Source organism: Salarias fasciatus, chromosome 7 (genome assembly GCF_902148845.1).
Source record: "Salarias fasciatus chromosome 7, fSalaFa1.1, whole genome shotgun sequence".
Classification (NCBI taxonomy): domain Eukaryota; kingdom Metazoa; phylum Chordata; class Actinopteri; order Blenniiformes; family Blenniidae; genus Salarias; species Salarias fasciatus.
In genome coordinates, this window is record NC_043751.1 from 14,819,533 (window position 1) to 14,839,931 (window position 20,399).

Sequence of the window (20,399 nt, forward strand, 5' to 3'; positions counted from 1 at the left end):
TATTTTCATTTAGAGGTGGAGTCTTTCCCAGCTGACATACATTGGAACTCATCAAGGAAAGACTTCACTTGTAGTTTCAAACTCAGAACCTTGTTGCTGTGAGAGAGCCATGCTAAAAAATCTATTAATGGTTTCCTGCAAGTTGTTCACCCTTTTCATACATTGAGCCGTCCCCTGTACAGACTCTATTATAATTGGAGTTGCAGAGGAGGAGAGCTTTAGCCAATACTGTTTGAAAGGAAGGGCAGGACCTCAACAGTTCGCTGGTCATTTTGAAGTTAAAATGAATAAAGAATAAATTAGATATTGAATATGTGTTGCCTTTAATGAAATGATTTTAACAAATTGAATGTGTTTTTTTGTTTTTTTAATTTGTAAGCAATGATAATATTAGAGTGTGGTTAATGGTGCACTTGACTATGCATGTGCCGTATGCATAAATCTATGGTAGCAGTGGCACATACACAGGATGAAAAGAAAGAGAAAATTGAGCTGTCACTTCGTATAATTAACTCTTCGGAATAGGCTGCATACCCCTATCTGCATTTCCTGCCAACTCAATTATGTAGCATCTTAGTATTAAAACTGGGAACTCGGGGAGACGCGCAGTGCAGTTAGATTTGTGAGCGAAGGCGCCAGGTGAGGGCCCGCTCTGCCAAGAGTGCCAAACATGGGACACGCATGGCAACAGGGTGAGATCATGATCAATTATGATGTGCAGCGAGCCAGTTTGTCAGATGTTTGTACCAGTTATGGCTAAACGGTAAGACTTTTTGTGCTTTTTTTTTTTTTTTTTTTTTTTAAGTATAACAGCAGCATGTGCAATCAGTGTAAACAAAGCTTGTTGTTTCAGGGGTGGACCGTCAGGGTTGAATCACTTCCAACATTTGCTGTAAAGATCAAAACCACAAAGCAATAAGTCTGCTTTTATATATTGAAGCTATTTCTAAGGATGTTGAATGTGTCTGTTACCATGGTTCCAGAGAGCATTGGTGTCGGAAAAACAGTGTTCCACGATGTTTCCTACAGAACCGCAGTCTATTTGTGGCGTGAGCTCCTATGGGGTGCTCATGAAGGGAGGCACACCCACGCTCTCACAAAATTAAACATTTAACAATGTTGTATAGGGTGCGTTACTAAAACTTTTCAATTGCCAAATGTCTCACGACAACTAGATTTTCCATTATTACACAAATATTGCTTCATCTTGTATCAGACCAATATCACTTTGTTTTTTTGTCTACATTTCTTTGCTGCTAAAAGGCATTTTGTTTTTCTCCCCCCGTTTCTCATTCTCTCTTCATTAGCTACCGCCATCCCTTCCAGAGTGTATTTTGCTGCCTCAGCTGCCACGGCAGCACTGGTTGAAGCCTGAAAATACTGAAATTGAGTTAATTGGGTAGCTAATAGCAGTGGTCAGTCTGTCAAGCTTTCCCATGTGTGGTTGTTTTAGTATCGGCGATCTTTCTATTCTTCTTCAAACAAACATTCAGCGTCAAAGTTGGATAGTGAATTCTGTTTTTCTCTCATTTATGATCATGATTTTCAGTAATGTTAGACTTGTTACCCGAGGCGATCATGCTGCATTTAAGCATTAGCTAAAACCAGTCCTGTCAAAGCGGCTCAAACGGCAACATATCAGTGATCTGAAGTGGTCGACTTCAGAGATTGAAAGCAAAGACTTAACAAGTTCAACCTGAATGTGGTTTGAACCAGTTTGTACGGAGAGGAATACTAAACATTTATGATCTCCATTCTCCAGACTGATTGAATTCAGGAATTTAACCAGCAGCCCTCTCATGGGGAAAATCTAAAAACCGTTTTTCTCCCTGCATATCATCTTGTGTAGATTGAGTGTGTGCATGCAGTGGCGGGGTTATTTACTGATCGGTCTGTTTCTCTGTGTGTGTTTGTGCAGGAAAGTGAGTGAGCAACAGGGGAGTTTGGAAATCAACACGCCGTCTGCTGTTCCGTGATAAAATAAGATTTGACACCTTTTAAATATGCAGAAAAAGAAAATTAGTATGTTCCAGTTATGTTGATGCTGTGGCACGCTGTCACAAATAAATAATTGGGTGTGGAACACTCAATAAGAGTTGTGTGTTATGCCTGAAAGCAAACATTGCGATATGGAAGTTATCGATCTGTCAGTCGTGGTATGCATTGGAAATGTTTATTTTTGTTTTTTGTCGAAATGCTGATAACTCCAAACTATCACCAATCTAATAGTTATGTCACTTGTGTTGAAACTGACTATCATTATTACTTTTCTTTCTTGGCCATTCAAATTTGTCTTGAAGGATGATTAAGGACAGTGAAGCAGACATGCAAATTATTGCTGATTGATGTGCTTTTTCTTTGGTACTCTTCAAAACAGTAGGATGATGAATCCCTCAATTTGGTGCTGCGGTGAAAGAACTGACCAAACAATAGATGTGTGCTGTTGACTGCGAGCAAACTTGCAGCAGACAGCACAATCTCAGGGCTAAGAAAGCAGTGTGCAACTGGATTACCAGTGACAGAGCTAGCCTACTGCTCTCTTTGACCCATCGCATCGCTGCAAAGTGCCAAGGCAGAGTACGCAAGCAGTACACACTTCAGAAAACAAAATCCACGATGTCCAGGAGTACTACAGATAACGCTATCATTTGTAATCTTCTGCGCAGTGAAAATCAGGGTCTCAACATGGGAGAAATAAAATAAACGCAGCAAATGTGTCAGTACTAATACATGAAAGCGGAGGAAGAATCCGTAGTGGGGCTGAGCAAAAGACAGAGTAAAGGGATTAAATTGACGAGAGCTGAATGGAAATGGAAGTGGAACCTATTTACTTCAGTTGCTGAAAACTAGTGTGACGGAGTCTGACAGAGCCTGTTCTGGCGCCAGGGAATTCAACATAGGTGATGTGGAAAAGAGCAGTGGGCTGAATTACACTCTTCAAATGAATAATCCAACAGCCTCGCGGAATCCCAGCGCTCCATAGCAGGCCACCGTCTGAGGAACAAGCCGGAGGGGACAGCTGGAGGGCGGAGTTGTTTTTTTTTTATTGACCTCATCACACGTAGACACACGCAGAGGTGCGAGTGTGTTCCTATGTGTTGTGCGTGCAGCTTTTTTCCTCATTGCTTTGTGATGGTTAAGTGAGAATGTAAGGTGATTTTGCTCACTTGGGGTTTGTTGGGGGTTTTTTTCTTCGTGGGGTTGCATCGTCGTGCTGTATGTCTGGAGGTGCTGACAGCTTCCATTTTCCCCAGCTGAGCCCTTGAAGTGAAGGGCACACACTCGGCAGAGGACGTTCTGCACAAATTTCTTTTCAGCAGTCCATCACTGCGGCTATACACCCACGGTGCTTTTCTCAGTTCTTCTGACTCCCCTCTTGCATCCATTGATAGATTGACTGATCTGAGTCTATGAAAAATCGATGGGACAACCCTTTTGAGTGCCCTTCATATTGATTTTTCGCGGACTGTAGTTTTTAGGCTAACAAGTCGCAGGATATTCATTCTTGGGGACAGTGTGCTCTTTCCTGACCTTGTGGACAATAGATTTGAAACAAAGTAATACTGAAGCATGGAGGTACTATTAACATAAATAAGTGGAGGAGGAAGAGAAATATTTCTTTGCACGACAGAGTCAAGTGCAGCCTGTGTGTGCTGTGCACCTGAGATAGCGAATGCTTTTAAAGTTTTATGGCATGGCAATCAAGGCAACATGCTGCCTTCAGGCATAAACTGAAGGCCAACAGCACTCAAGTTGTACTTGTGCAGTCCCACACTTTTGAATACCAAACGCAGCAGCCATACTCAGGATTTCAGCTAATCTCGTGTCACAATGAGGTGTTGTCACTTATTTGAGATCAGTCGAGCGTTTTCTCTTCATTTGCATGATGATATACTTCACTGCCGGAGCTCTCAGCTGGGCGCTCTCATCGCAGCGGCATATTTGTTGCCATACCTCATTCCGTTCTTCTGAGCAGATTGTGTGTTTTTTCCACTCCTTCTCCCAGTGGTTTGAAAATTAACCCGGTTTGATCTTAATCCTCAGTCTCCTGCTGTAGGTGTTTTTTTTAAGTATCAGGAAATCTGTTTTTCCTCGCGGCAAGACGAAGGACTGAACCTGTTTGAAAAAAAAAAAAGAAGTGTTTACCAGTGCATTTAAACGTGTATTCATATATCTCTCGTTCTCTGTCTTAGTTTTTTTTTCCCCAACATGATGTCCGTCATTCTTTTTTGCCCGCTGTATCTACTTTCTGCTCAGTGGATTGTGGCAGCGGCATTTCATGGACCGATGCCGTGCTACCTCCGTCCCTGGGCTGATGAGGCCATCGCTCAGAACAGGTTAACGCTGCGATTACTGATATTACCCATACAAGAAGAGACAGCCGCGAGAAGTAATGGATTCGACTCTCCCTTGGCTACATGAATATTCAACACTCGAGTAAAACACAGTTAAAGATGAATCTGTACTAATTTGGTTCGCACGTTTCCTCAACCAGTCCGGGGATTTGAGACTTGCGTATGTCATAAATTTCAAATTAAAGCACAAGGAGTGATTTGAAATGTCTCTTTCTCATACACACACACATTCTCTCTTGCTGTTTCGCCTGTGTGTGTGTGTGTGTGTGTGTGTGTGTGTGTGTGTGTGTGTGTGTGTGTGTGTGTGTCTTTGTGTTTATTCGGCTTGCACATGTATGAATAACTTTGAACCCCAGCATGCCTGTGAGTCGGAAACGCTCGCTGGCTGGATGTATCGGTGTTTCTGTTCGCAGAGTTTGCCTGAAAAATGATGTAGCTCTACACCTGCTTGTACATGGGTGTGTGTGTGTGTGTGTGTGTGTGTGTGTGTGTGTGTGTGTGTGTGTGTGTGTGTATCTCACTGTGTGATTGTGAGTGTGTATGGGGGATTTTTGATAAGCCCCCTCTCCCTACTCCGTCCCTTATCTGTTCTCTGAAAAATCACACCACACAGATAAGCTACATCAGGAACGGTACTTTTTTCTACGCGTTTTCACGTCTGCAGCAAATGCATAAGATTCATAAACTACAACCATTTAATTTCCTGTTCTAATCTAACTCTAAGAGTCGCTGCAGTGAGATATAAGAGATCCTGTTTAGATTCATGTTGTCTATTCATGTGTATAAAAACAAGAAAGGAAACAGGATGATATACTCACTGAATAAGCTTTCAAAGCAGTAGTAACTTAGAGCCAGAACAGAGTAAGTCCGTATTTATAAAATTAGTGAAAGGACCGGCATCAATAGCGACTAACTATTTAAGCCCTCTTAGTGACGCATGCCTTTTGAAGCCATTTCTTACTTTATTTTTCCTTTTCTCCATTCATCTTTTTACCTGTGACGCATTGTTTGTCCTGCCTTTTCAGTTTTTTCCCGGCCATTTTCCAATATGTCCAACACCCCCACAATAGGTTGAGGAGGTCTTGGTCAATACACCAATGATGTAACGTCTCTTTACCTTCAAGAATATATATATATTTTTGTACTTTTTCGGTGAGAAAATGTGTTTAATAGTTCATGTCTTTTTTTAGAGCGTTCATACTGCTCCTATCTTCTTTTTTTTTTCCTCAGAACTACTGCAGGGACAGTCCTCGTAACATTTTGTTCAATATTTGCTTTTCAGCCACGTAATTAGCCAAAACTGTTTTTGTGGCTCAGCTTTTCCCCAGACAGTAAATCTCCTGGGCTGGGTGAGTAGAATAGAGGCGGGCAGTGTTCAAAATTAGAGTTAAGATGCAAACAAATAATTACCCTTCATTTGAAAACACTCAATTAGCATCTATTCCAGTGTAAAATAATGAGCTTCTCCCACTAAGAGGAACCCCAGTGCTTCAGCTGTAATTAGTCCTGAAGATAGCCCAGTGGCTCAGTGGACACCAACAAGATGACTGTTTTAATAACCAAAGCGCTGAAATCACACCATACAAACATCCAAACAGAACATTTGCCATGTAGTTAAATTGTGGGCTACCCAGAAAAGCACCCGTTACTCTCGATATTGCGTTTGAGTGTGTGTTTGATGTAAATAAGTAACATAAATAAAAGGGAAGGCAGCAGGGAAAAGCAAAGGGGCTGGTGAGCTGTGTGGCAATCAATGAGCGCCGCTGTGCCGTTGACATTTCTATCTCAGATGTGCAACAGAGGCTGCTGAGTGCCTTCCTCGAAAGAGGAGAGCATTGTGCTTCTCACACATTTATGTGCCTACCGAAGCGTTTTCCATCAAGGTTAGAGGGAATTATATAAGGGATCATAGGTTGGGGATTACGGTCCTCTGTATTTAGAGTGAATTACTGTTATTGCCGCTGTGTGTCTAACTGTCCATTGATGCCTGTTTTTCTTTGAAAGATGGGCGTGATTGACGCCACTTCCAATATGGCTGATTTGCCACGGTGCACTTTTTCTAAGCCCGAGGGGAATACGCTTAATGTAAAACTCTGTCACAGTCAGTATCAGCATATTAGATCTTTAAGCCTCCATGCTGGGTACTGAATAATTGTATTCAGTCAGTGTGCTGAATGCATACAAACACACACATCGTACTGTATTAGCCACTTGGAATATACACACACATACTTTCATTCTCCCAGCTTCTGCTCTGAATATTGGAATTCTTTAGAGTCTCCCTGCAGATTCACAATTTGGTGATAACAAAAATTAGATTTCATTGTGTACCTTTTCCAGCAGCTCTCACATGAGACAACTACAGAGTGCCGAGTGTGAAACGAATTTCACGCACACCTCTCAACAAGCGCAGGGCATAATTTCATCCTTACCATTTTAATGATTGTAAAAAGAAAACTTTCCTTCCGTTTGAAACCAGGTTGTAACATTGGAAAGTTGCCGAAACACTTGTCTGCACATACAGGGCAATGTGAAATAACACTAGATTACATCCCAGTGAAAGTGTGCTACATTTCTCATTTCAGCACCACTGATCTGAAGCCAATCCCCCTAGCCAATATTTACCTAACAACTGTAGCTGGAGGTGGCTGCAGACCAAAGCAGCCGCCATTGTACAGATCAGGACAGAATGGAGCAGAGCGTGGGGTGCGGAATGGGACTGTGACATCGCGTTCAGTCACCCTGGCGTCTCAGCCCTCACCCCTGGCTGATAAAGTCAGCAGATTGCTTAAATTCTCTGCACTGATGGCAGTAAAATGGGTCCTCTGATATTGAACGTCCAGCAGTAAACGGCGTCTTTTAAATTTCACTGTCCAACAGTGAATAGTGGTTTGAGAAAATTGCATTGGTAAGACATTATTAGAGAAAAGAAAAGCCCAATTGAAAACATTGATCTGGTAAGTGGGCTGAGAAAATTGTGAAAAAAATAAAAGTGCAACTAGTTGATGTGTCTTTCATGTCTCATGTAGCTTTCAGACTAAAAGGAAGCTGTTGATGAGCGATCTTAATGTCGGCTGCTCTCAAACTCAGCCAACTTGTTAACTCCCACATCCATCTGTATCACAGAAGTGCACACTCTTGTAAGTTCAAAGTAGTTCAAGTACCAAACTCCAAACACTTGACGTGCACATCAGATGAACCCGGTTTAGACAACTGTAAGTTCAGAAATAATGTCATTTAAACATGCACAGAATTCAAGTCCTCCCTGTGGTTGCACAGGCGGATCCAGCAAGAGCGGACTCAGATGAATAATTTTTCCATGCTTAATCCTAATTAACATAATAGCACTGATGTAAGAGGATCTGTCTTGGCGTACGCGCCTGCAGACTCAGACGTATTCCCGCAAAGTCCACGAGAAGAGAGCCTGATCCCATTGTGGCAGCTACTGTTGCATTTAGATTCTAGTGCTGCTTTATGCCTTTTATTCGCTCTTAATACAAGTCTGGATCTCAGGAGATGGTCTTTAAGTGAATCAACCAAAACTGACCACATTGGGCCCTTTTTATATTTAGCATTCAGTGATATAATTCAGACCTTTAAGGTGCCATAGGAGAGGAAATTCAGAGATCACTGAGAAGTCACAGAGCTGGATTTTATCACAGGTCATTTGGTATTGCTGACTTGAAGACATAAGTCTAATATACGTTACCATTTCACTCTGCTTTTTGTGTCTACCAGCTCCACGGGGAAATATGCGGCTCCCTAATTGCTACATGCTCTGCTATATTCAACAGCTAGTTACTGTGTCTGTTTGCTGTGTGGTAGTGGATGTTATGCCTGCTCAGAAGTGCCTCGTCTCCTCCGGGCTGCGAAATGTTTGACCAGAAAATTCACCGCTCACTGCTCCTGGTTTTTAATGTTGTGGTCACACGTTTCGACAGCTTTCCTAACTGCTTTAAATTGCTGTTTCCCCATCAAATAATAGACCAAAGGGATTTCAGAATACAAAATAAGAAAGATGAACACTATAGAGATCAGGTGTTCAGAAGACATGAAACTGTTTATTTTCTCTTTTTGTTATCTTTCATAAAAGTATACACTCTTTTCACTGTTTTTGACAAGGAGAGTTTTGCTGTGATCCTTCCTTTCTACCATCTATACTCATTTGTGAGCATTTATGTGAATAAAACATGGTTTAGGATCAGATGAAGGGTGGGTGATATAGCTTCTTTTGAAATGCAAATCCACTCAAGAGCCGTTCACACTAACTGGATGTTCTACCTTTGTTTTCCTATAAATGAAGATGAAGGTTGAACATTGAGTTTAAAACGAGTGAAGGTCTGTTTTAGGATGACTTAACACATATAACATATGACTAGGCTCGTTTAGCCAAGGGTAAAAGCCTTGGTGAGGTCAGTAGATTTCTCATGGTTTTAATGTTTCTGTCATTGTGTAATGCAGCTCAGATTTTACTACTGAGGTGATTGAAATCACGAACTTACATTAAAGGGAAGGGATCTTGTTTAAAGCTGTTGTAGTGGTGTGTCTTTAACAACATAAGAACGAGAAAAAAATGATAATCCCATTGCAATGGAATCAAAACTGTGCTTTATTGTGGTGATGATAGCTAGTGTGTACCAGCAGCCTCAGGCTCTGCAAGTGCACTGTGACCCAAGTCATGGATCAGAGTGTAACAATTTCTGAACTCAGCAAGCAAGTGACAGAAGAAAAGCAAAGCAAGTCCAGCCCCCTCTTTTCACCTCAATCTTTAAAAGCAGCGCTGCTACACAAAGCAAGAAACCAAAGCGACAAAAACAAGTTTGGATAAAGCCAGAGGCCAGACTGGTGGCATTTCAACAGAGGGACAACCAGGGCCCAACGTTAACACCCACAAACTCACCAAAAGGGAAGGAAATGGTCTTTGACAAACCTGACTCGTCACGACACCAGATGGAAATTTTCTCCCCCACTTTCTGTTAGTGTCATTTTACACAGCAAGAACCCGACAACCTTATCACAACACATCGGGAAGGGGCCACAAGTCCGATGAGCACTGGCTGAGCACATGACTGCTTATTTGTTTTCTCGTGGGTTAAGCTGACACAAAAAATTTCAATCTGTGGTTAGAAAACAGAGGAAAGTTGTCTGATTACTGCCTCAGGTGGACAACAAGTAACATCACACCATGAAAGTGTCTGACAGTTAGCGGAACAATTAACTCACTGCTGTGAAGGACTCTACCTGTCCAGGGTGCAAACCTCACACCTGATGGGAATCTGCTTTGTTTTAATGGAATTGAGTGGAGTCGTTGGAGTACCTACAGGTCACATGGAGTTCAGAGGAGGTAATTTATGATTGATCATTTCAAGCTGGGTTATTGAATTTACTTGGCAGAGAAGACAGAACAATTTTGTAAATGGGGAAGAGATGGTGGCATAACACCAATAATAATAACAATAATAATAATTGAATTATCCTCTTAATTTAAATGAGTTTTCAGATAAATGGTAACAATGGAACCAACTTTATTCGAATAATGATTGATTTTCAATACAAAGTTGAATCTAAATGGCCAGTAACTTTTGGAATTACACGCGCGCACACACACACGCACACACACACACACACACACACACACACACACACACACACACACACACACACACACACACACTGTGGCTAATGACCAAATAAATTAAGTGTTGAGTCCTGGCAATAAGGACAGAGCTGAAGGGAATGAACATAACAGTTTTATGTGAGTCTAAATGATGACAACAATATATGTTGCTCATTTTTTTCTCACTTTGAATCATCTGCACCTGCAGTCAGATGTTTATCACGAAATCGTGGCATGACATGTATCGCTGACAAGAGTGAATGGATTTGTTTTGTTTGTTTGTTTTGCCTACTTTAACTTCCGATCTCAATTTAGTTGGATAAAATTTGATTGTTTCTGTAAAGGGAGTGATTTATTTTTGAACAATGTGGCGATATTGAATAGCAGAGCACCAGTAGGAAACTTCAGGCAAAAGTGAGGGACGAGCGTAAAGGGCAGTGTGCCTCTAATGCAGAGTCACAGTAAAGTGGCAGGGTGACTAATGACCTACGGTGCTCTCAATTATTATCGCTCACACACACTCAGACACGCACATACACCTCCGTATGATTTCCTCTGGTTCGGGCCTCGGTGAGGTATGACTCAGTCGCTCTCATGGGCAGTTACACCAACATTTCTATCTTAATCTCAATTTCCCAAGACCCGTATCGGCTGGGCCTAAATGAGGACATCGGCACTCTAGGAAATGGGTTGTCCCACAGAGAAGTCACCCCGGTTGAGGCGCGAATTAGCTCTCTGCCCCGACGCAATCAGTGTGAAAGCGGGTGTCATTAATTTCTGGGTTCGCATCTTTCATCACGCCTTGTTCTCCGCATCATTCGGGGGGCTTTTTAAGCTCTGACAAATTTTAAAGACCAGGTGTCTGTAAGGTCGTTTGCTTATTGTCTAATTTAATGGCGGTGTCATAAAGTCAGGCTCAGCTGAAGACCTGGCACCGTGGCGTCTCCGGGGGGGAGTGTCCTGTTAGAGTAATATGAATTCACCTTTATGCCCTCCTTAACTACATTACTTAAATTACTCTGTATTGCTTATTTGGCATGTTTATATCTGCTCGCTTGCTTTGGGTATTCGATCAACATCTTTTATTGAGGGATTTAAACACAAAAGCTGTTTTTCCATGTCTGTATAAGTTAAACATTCTTTTCTGTGGATTTTTTTTCTCTTGTCTTCCAAATTTTTAATCACTCCATGATTGTCTCTTCGCAAAATTGTCTCCTCACGAATGGCGCCTTATTCATCCTTTCAACCATAATTGCATCTCGTCTGGACTCCAAGGGGAGGAAAAAAAAAAAAAAAGATAATTTTCAGAAAAACACTGAGTAATTTCAGACTGATACGCACTTTTTAATATTGGAAATATCACACTAAGTGATTCAAAACCAAGTCCTAATTACAAATATTTGACAAATGAAGTCAAATTGGCTGGCGGAGGATGGCAGCTTTATATCAGTGCTGCCAGACTGGGCCTCTAAGCTCCAGCCTCCAGTCTGCTCGCATCGCAGACAGCCTGCCTGCGCAATCAGCTCGCAGCCCCAGGAGAGCCTTCCATCCTGCTGCGTCTGCTCTTCTCCGTCCTCACACACATCCATCCTGCCTGGTCGGCCTGTCAAACCCTGCTTCACCCCCCTCCCTCTTCCCCCTCTTGCTTCCCTTCATCCCCCGCCCTCCTCCCCCTCTTCCTCTGCCCCCCACTCTTCCTCCGCTCCACTGGGCTTGTGAAGGTGAGCCAGTCCCCAGTGGCACTACTGTACAGATTGCAGTGCTTCCTCCTCAAATGGACGCCCCTCTCCCGCGAATTCCCGTGTAAAGAGCGGCCGGGATGTTGTTCGTCGTCCTCTCCTTCCACTTTTCGTTTCAGTTATTTTCATCACACTTTTACCGCTGGGCATCCTCATTAATTAATTGCTATCTTGCTCCCCGGTCGGCTGTCCTTGACATGGCCGGGAGAGGCTCGGACCGCTTGGTGTGTCACTTAAGAGCAGAGCTGATAAAAAAAAAAAAAAAAAAAATACAGCCCCCGAGGTTTTAGGCCTGTTTGGTGACAGCTGTCAGTTGTCCTTAAGAGCTCTTTTATGAGCAGGACGTGTGAGCGAACAATGACAGCCATACGCGACACGCTTCCAAATAGCTCTAAAGTGACTTCAGACTTCTAATAGATGCCTCTGATCACTTTTGATAGATAGTGTCCATCTGCAGCTGTTTCATGGACGTCTTTAGGTTGGTGCACTTCTCTACGTGACATGTTTAACAATTTGATTAAAGCTGAACTCACATCCTAATTCCAGGTTAATCACATGTTTGCTGCCGTGTTGAATAAACATGTTCTGTTTTCGTCGTGTGATTTAAAAAGGAAAGGCCACATCATTGGTTTTTTTTTAAAGTCTAACAAGTCGGTTACAAGCACTGTGCTACCAGTAAACCTCTTATTACCAATATGCTGATATGACTTTGCTGATTAATTAAACCAAAGCAGCACACATCCCACAACACATTTATCTCCCGCTTTATGAGATCCACAGGACTGCAATATATTGAGAGGTGTTCCTGATATGCCGCCACTCTCATATAGGTTATTGAGTTTCCAGTATATTAGAATTCCCTCCCAGGCTGATACAGACCTGCTGAATGCCACTGCAAGGTAAAACCTCTTGTATATGTTTCAAATAAATCCTTTCTGATTGCTTTAAAATAAAACTGACCATTGTATGGTCAGTATTTTCAGCAAATCTTTTACTCTACATCGTAATGGACTGCAGAAGTCAGGCTAATGAATTGACCAACGTGTTTCCATACAACGCTTCCAAAGGTCAGAGAGCAGGAGGGCTGAAGTGTTTTCCTCAAGGACAGCAGAGTTGGAACCATTGACAGATTTTTGTGTCCGGTCAAGCCGCTTATTTGCTGGGTTCACATGTTATTTCAATAGAAATTAGACACAAAGAGAGAGACTCAAGGTCCAGCAACTGTCCTGTGGATGTCCAAAGACTCTTCTAGATGTCATGCGCATGACATGTTATAATAAAATACTAGTTAATTTGTAGTGACACATATTTAGACAGCCAAACACAGAAACAGATTCTCGTGTATTTATGCGTACCTGCAGGAAAAGCTACATTGTGAAGTCTGAAAATGAACACGTCTGGTTTAAGCTCTTTCATGAAGAACACCCTCTGCCCATTTGCTTGTGTGCACATGAATGCCTTGGTGAGCACAGAGTGTTATCCGGCCATCCTGTTGCAGCAGGTGAACTCATTGCCTTTCTCTTTGTGTTTGTGCAGGTTTTTGGAGATTATTATCACTTCAGGCACCATGCTGTGGAGAGGAGGGCTTTGTCTGGCCACCGGGGAATGCACATCAGACTGCAAAAAGAACCACAGGTAAACTATTGTCAGCTCTCGCACACCTCATTGTGGAAGTCCGTGTCGGCAACAAAGGCCAAAAGACAGATTGGATTACACACAGACAGAGCGTATATCACAAAGGAAAAGGGAATGCCAGAATCAGTGACAGCCTGTCAAACTCTGTATTCTTTGCAGTCCTTACTTGTCCTTCCATCTGTCCCTCTGACCCAGTCCAAGGTACCACATCGCAGTAAATATGCAAAATAAATTCCTCCAACAAACAGCAGCTGTAGCTGCCTCTGTGTTTGGCGCTGTTTTTTTAATAGTCTTTTAAAATCATTATGTGCAACTATGTTAATTAAAGAAGAAAACTGACTTTAATCAAACGTCCAAAAGCAGGAGCATTTTCTAAATCATAAATTCAACCCTAATTTGGACATCTGGTTCTGGATTTAAACAGTGACAAATCACCGATTCATAAACAATTCATAAGTGGTTGAAAAAAATGTGTGTTTTAGTATGTACCGGGCATAGTGCCACCAGCATTTAAGTGCCAAGATAGAAGGGAGGGGTTTTTTTTGTCTCTTCCAAGGGATTACAAGATAAAAAGTTTCACTTTACACTTATCTACAGTGCTGTTGCCTCACATTTGCTTCACTTTAGTATCCACTAATCAAAACAGCCTGTATTGGTTGGGTTTTTTTAGCTGAACAATAAACTTTCCCAAATTTTTATAATGGAAAATTGTTTTTGTTTTTTTGTTTTTCTGCAAGTTTATGTACTTGAGAGGAACACATTAACCAGTATTGCAAGATAACAGTCTTCACACTGGTTCACATTATCAATATTACACTTGAGTTTTGAATATATCTAAATATGCATCTCCAGCCTCCAGATCAAAACTCCTTAGCCACAGAGGAAATACTGCTCTTCAACGCGCTAGATATGATCTTTACAGAAACATTTCTGAGTGACTAAAAATGCTAATGAGATGAAAAATTTATAGAACGCTACACTGCCGTCTTTTGAAGGCAGCAGGAGCTTTTCTGAAAAATCTAATTGTGCTGTCTGTGCCACGCTCTCGTTCTTTGGGTTTATTATTCAATAAGGAATCCACTGAAGGGTTGCGCTTGAAAACAGAGCAAAAGCGCTTTATACTCTGTGTATTTGTGTGCTGAGGCAACAACTATTGTAAGTACCAAGGTTAATACAGTACATTCTTGAGTCCAACAATGTCTAACCTTTCGCAAACCCTGCTCTTGACCTTTTCTGTTTGTATAAAGATGAGCTGCTGACAGAAGAGATGCCTCTCAGACCTGGGTGGGAAAAATGGCACAGAGGTCAGATCAACAAAAGCAGAAGAGCTTCACAAATGTCACTCAATCTTTCTTTGAGATCTGAAATGATGCATGAATCGGCAAGTGAAAATGGAAGAATAGGAATCTTTTTTTTTTCTTTCCTCACATAAAGAGTTAAGATCCTAACATTCACAAAATGTCATCCCAGCTGTATCTAATTTGGAACTGCTGAGTTCAGAATAAACCAATTCCGAATTAAAAACCACCCACGTAACCACACAGCGGCCTGATCGGACAGGGGGCGGCCGAGACATAGTGACGTCTGCCGGAAGTAAACAAAGCAAAGTGCTTTGCTTTGATGCAGCCGTGGGCCGCCATCTTGGAATAATGCGTCATCGCGATTAACAAGCATGCACAGAACGACCAGAATAAAGTCACACCTAATTTCCATGTGATTCCACTCTCACAGGAGAATGAACCAGTTGGTTTATTTGCAAACAAAGTTTTCAGGCATTTAATGGTTATTTTTAGAGCGGAATCAACCTTTATTTTGATTTCAACAGGATTAAAAAGCCCCATATAAAAGCACTGATTGATGCAAATCAAATCATATACTGCAGCTAAAATGTGCATTAAAGGAGCGCATACCTTTTTCTACAGCTGCAGGGTGTCGACCGACTGTGGAGGAATTCTTAAAACAGTGTAAAGTAAAACTGGCTGGCCAGGTAAAGTTCTATCACAGGGATAAATATAGATAAGCTTTTTAAAATCTGCCATACATAAGGCAAGCTTTGGATTTTAAACCAGAGAGATCAAGCATTCCTTCACTTGATGTGAAAAAAAAAAAAAAAATGCCTCTCTCAAGTCAGGGCCAGACTGACTGGCAAGCTCCAAAAGTCAAATATGTGTCAGGCCTGGGCAGGGCAGCATCACTGCGTCTGCACTCATCTGAATGCGCCCTCTCACTATTTTCAGCATAGCTGGCACCAGACTCAGCAAGGTGCTTCCGCCATGTTTACTCTGGAAACAAGGGAGGTAGCAGTGGTAATTGCTGCTTTTAAAGTGAATTAAGAAGCACTTGACTGGCGCTAAAAAGGGGGCAGTAACTGAGTGAGAGCGGACTCGGGCCATCTGTAGCGAGCTAGATCTGCCAAAGAGAGCCGGAGGACTGCAGCCCAAGACAGGCGGGCTGAGGAAAGGACTGGTGTGGCCTGACAAGCACTGAAGCCTCAAGACATCATTAGTGAGATATGGTGACATTCCTCAAGACCAGTGGTGTCAGGGGTCAGGCTAAATGGACACTAACAAGTCTCTCTGAGCACATGGGTTCACAGGTATCTGTCTGGGCACCGCAAGAGTACCATGGCTCACAAATGGTTATGAGATTTGTTTTGAAATCTACAGAAAATGAGATCTGGTGTTGTAGTCACAGAGGTATAGATTTTGCCATTGCTATTGTGGTGGGTTTAATGACTTGAGATGCTTGCCTTAAGCTTGATACGCAGTAGAAAGGGACAAAAAGCAGACTGGATTGCAAGTGGACTGCACAAATGAGAAGCACTTAACTGAAAAATGATGTGTTCTTAATGCTTGACAGATGAGGGCTAGAGCCAATCAGCACGATGGACATTATCTATTCTGAATGTCACTTAGCAATACTAAATGAGAGATGGCATCTTAGAGTTACAACTTGAGCCCTAACAGCAGAGCCTCTGTGGTAAATCCTTATCTTTTTCTAAAAGCATTTTTCACAGAGGAGATTGTATCTCACAGGTTCATCACTGCCAGAAAACCATTAGTTCAGGTTAACACACCACTTGAACCTTCAGCTTTTCATGGCATCGGATTTCTGGCTGAGAAACAACAGTTTACTTACAAACCAACGCAGCCAGAAACAGACAAAACCTCAACAAAATAGAAAAGGAAGCATGGCCGTTGCCAACAACGTTACAAAAAAAAAAAAAAACTAACCTTGTGAGGTTTATGTGTGTTTATTCAAGTTAGTATTTGTTTGTGTCTATGAGACCATCTGATCTTCGGGGGGAACGGGAGAGAAAAGGTTCTGCTTCACTTGATTCAAAGAAGCCAGATTTAAAAGGCAATAAAAACATAATGCCTGGATTTGGATTAGTCATTGCTCAGCTTTGAGCTTGTTATGATGCTTCCTCCCAGTAATCCAGCAGCTGTAGCTCACATTACCTCCATTGTCTCCTCTTCCCTGCTCCATGGCGCTAACCTGCCACTTATCACCATCCCCTTTGAATAATCACACAGTGGCAAGATGACATTGGCAGCGGCGTAAGCTTTTACCATTATGCTTGCAAAGGTTGTTTGTCATCACCGCTCCACGCCCCGCATTCGCTCTGTGAAAGGAAGAATCGATTTGCTTTTGGGTGGCTGGTCTTGGTTTTGTAGAAGCTGCACTGCAAGGCAGCTTACCACATATCATAATTTGGAGGGACCGGCATTACATCTCCCACATCCGCTCCCCATTTAAAGCAGTTGGTCCGTCTGTGTAAGAGCACAGGGAGCTGCTCAAGGCCATGCTGGAAATAGTCAGCAATATTCTAAATTTATTGTCAGCAGGTCCCAACAGGACAGACTAAAAACCAATAATGCATTAGTTTGTGTGTCAATATTCTCTGACCTCCAATGCTCCACCCTCCCACCCAGTCACAAGAGAAAATAAGTTCATTGTTTTATGTGAGTTGGTTCATCTGACTGAAAAATGGAAATATGACAGTCATTTCATGAAGACCCTCTTTAGTATTATCAGTAAGTTCTGCCCTCCTGGATGGAAATCAGTGATTTACTGTGGCAGAAAAGCATATGAGAGACCATCTCAAGATGAAATACTCAGAATAAAATCATCATAAAAGTGAAAAATAATTTGAATTATTTGCCAGGAATACTGGTAATGGGATGCAATTTATCATGTGGCAAGCTGTTTTTCATCGACTTACCCCCGGGTCCACTGGCATATGTTATCTCTCTCACACATTGTCAGAATTAGGGAGTCAATTTCTGTTTTTCAGTGTACAATTTACACTACCAATACCGGAGAGGGCTAATTATTGAACCTCAGTGTCCACCTGTGAGATTTAAGTGTATTTCAGTATACAGAATATGCATCATCTCTTCAAAAGGTTTAGGAAATACTAACAGAGGATTGGCTGAAATGAAACATCTATTAATCACCATGTGAAGCAAAACATGTTGATGTTTGTGTTTTGCTGTAGCAATGGGCAGATTCATGTTAGTATTTCAAATATGGGTGATCACAGACACAACAAACCTTTCATTTCTATGGAATTCAGTCCTAAGCTGATTGTGGCATTTCTTGTCAGAATTCAAATTAAAATGCTCCCTGTGGAGTGTACTGGTAAACAAGTGTGTTTATGTTCACTGCTATTCATGAGAACACGTAGCGGGGTTCCTTTAGCTCCAACAGGCATGTTGCACGTGTTTTTTTTTCTCGCTATTGATTATGAAAAAGTCTGTTGTGAGGGTTATGAGCAGCTATAAGGAATGTCATGAATGCCTCTGTTTTTTATTTGTAAAGTCTATTCTCTTTTATTCGTAAAAAGGAGTTCCTTGTTATTTTTGGGGTCTTCATTTCATTTGGTTGTAAAAAGAAAAAGAAAAAAACCTCAGAATGTAGTTGAGCGTACACTTTGACATGGCGCCTTTCTTTTTTGCAAGCTTTGGTAACAGTTTCAGATCAGAGCACCGCATGGTTTTCCCCCCATTTTTTTCTACATTACAAGCAATACCAGCATGGCCTCCTCTTAGTCATCAGGCAGCAGGAAAGCCCTGAGGACACTGTGCGAGAGATGGAACAAACAGTTTATTGCTCAAGCAGATTACAGTCCTCGCCCATGTGGAGATCCCTCCTGTTTCATGATTGCTTCTTCTGTGCAGTTGTGTTTGTCTAGTCTTTGTCCTTGTCCGAGACCGCGGGGTAGTGCTTATTTCTCTGTCTTGTAATTATCCTGGATCACTTGGCCTGCAGGAAGCACTGGTTTATACACCTTATCTTTTTTTTTTTTTTTTCCAAGGTTTCGAGAGTGTGTGATCTTACAAAAAATCAAAAATTTGCAATCACCGAAGAGCTTACGCACCATAAATTTTACTTGATCTCAATTTTCCCAAGATGATGCTAATTGACTCATCTGTAAAGTGATTGCGCTGATGTTTAATTATCAGCCGTAATTAATTGTATAGATGAAACCCTTCATATCCTACCCTATATGGCATTGTCCAGATTATCATTTGATTCATGTATCAGGTTGTAACTCCGTCCTGTTAATAACGTGGTGGACAGTGGGCAGCGGTGCAATGAGGTCGCCCATGTGCAGTTATAAATGTAATGAAATAAGATAAATGTTAATTAGCTGAGGGTCGTTTGAATAAGGTTAATGGTTTCATTCTCTAAGGCTAACTTTTCAACTGTGTGCGGCGCTCCAGTCATGGCAGCTGCGCCGAACACATTTCCATTCGAGCCATGCACTTTATAGAAGCGTGAAATCACGAAATCAACCAAGTAGAGGAGACTCGCCACGAGAACTAACGCCGAGTGAAGCAAAGAAATAGCCCAAAACATAAAACTATGGGGGGGAAAAAAACAGTGAAATACCTAAATAACAACTTGTGCTGTGACAATCTGCCAGGTATTGTAAAAGAAATTCAGTTCTGAACAGCTTCACTCCAGTGTTCTACACAGAAAAACAGGAGCGGGTTTAAGCTTCGCCACCTTCAACAAAAATCCAGAAAATGAAGCGTTTACCGTTGACAATAACATTTTCGGCAGTGTTTGGCTACACTGCTGCAGAAGATGAGGCTTTGTGCCACGAGCTCTCTCTATCTTCTATATGCAGGTTCCCTTTGCTAGACTGTTGCATCAGTCGAAGTATTATTTTGAATGGATTCCTCATTAATTTACTAACAAATGGCTGAGTTGCCTCCTGCCTAATTAGAATAAACTGTAGCAAAAGGCACATTAAATCCATCTTTTCTCTGATGTTTGCTAATAAGTTCACTCTTTGTTCTTGGATCACACTAATTCCACTTCGATTTATGTCCAAATCAAAACACAGGAAAATTGAGCAACAACCCGTATTCCTCTGTTTGCAAGACAGCACTGTTTAAACATTCACCTGTGTCCTCCCTTCTCCAGCTTCTCTAATGTGCGGCACAACAAACAAACCAGATGTTGTCTTTGTTAATGAGAACTTGACAGATGTTTGTTTTGGAGATGCCAGCGTTCTGAAACACGTCCCCGATGAGGCATCACCTATTAAATTTAGAGAAATGGCCGCAGTTGTCAGTCATGTTTTCCAGCTGAGAAACGAAGTGCTAAGATGTTGCCTGTACAAACGGTAAAATGGATCAAATCCTCATGTCCTGCGGCATCTTTTCAATAGCCCGTCGTGACCACGGAGGAATATACCTGTCAAATTGTATAAATGCAAGCCTGAGTGCTAAAAGTGGACAAACATTTAATTGCTGTTTTTCACTCTTGACTTTTGACAAAATTGTGTTAATTTGTTTTCTCGCGTCCTCAGATGCTGGGAAATGGCTGTCGCCTTACCTTACCGAGCCTGTGCAAATCACAGCGGCCAGGATGACTTCAAAGGCCTGTACTCAGGCTCGCCGTACAGTCGCCACTTTGCCTTTGCATCTGAGCAATGAAATAAATGAGATTTTCCTCACATCTCTGCTCCTCTTTCTAGTTATTGCTTTTTGAACACAGCTGGGACCGTGCTTTTCAACGTCTTCTTCTGTGGGAAGT

At 41.9% G+C, this 20,399-nt stretch overlaps 1 protein-coding gene across 3 annotated transcripts in view; it reads left to right on the plus strand.

Moving 5' to 3' along the window:
- The window catches only part of furinb (furin (paired basic amino acid cleaving enzyme) b), a 79,409-nt gene that overhangs the window by 25,671 nt on the left and 33,339 nt on the right, over positions 1–20,399 (plus strand). For all 3 annotated transcript variants that reach the window (XM_030095359.1, XM_030095360.1, XM_030095361.1), the window contains exon 3: positions 13,248–13,346. In XM_030095359.1, coding sequence (XP_029951219.1) covers positions 13,248–13,346 — 99 coding nt within the window. The remainder of the gene's footprint in view (positions 1–13,247; positions 13,347–20,399) is intronic.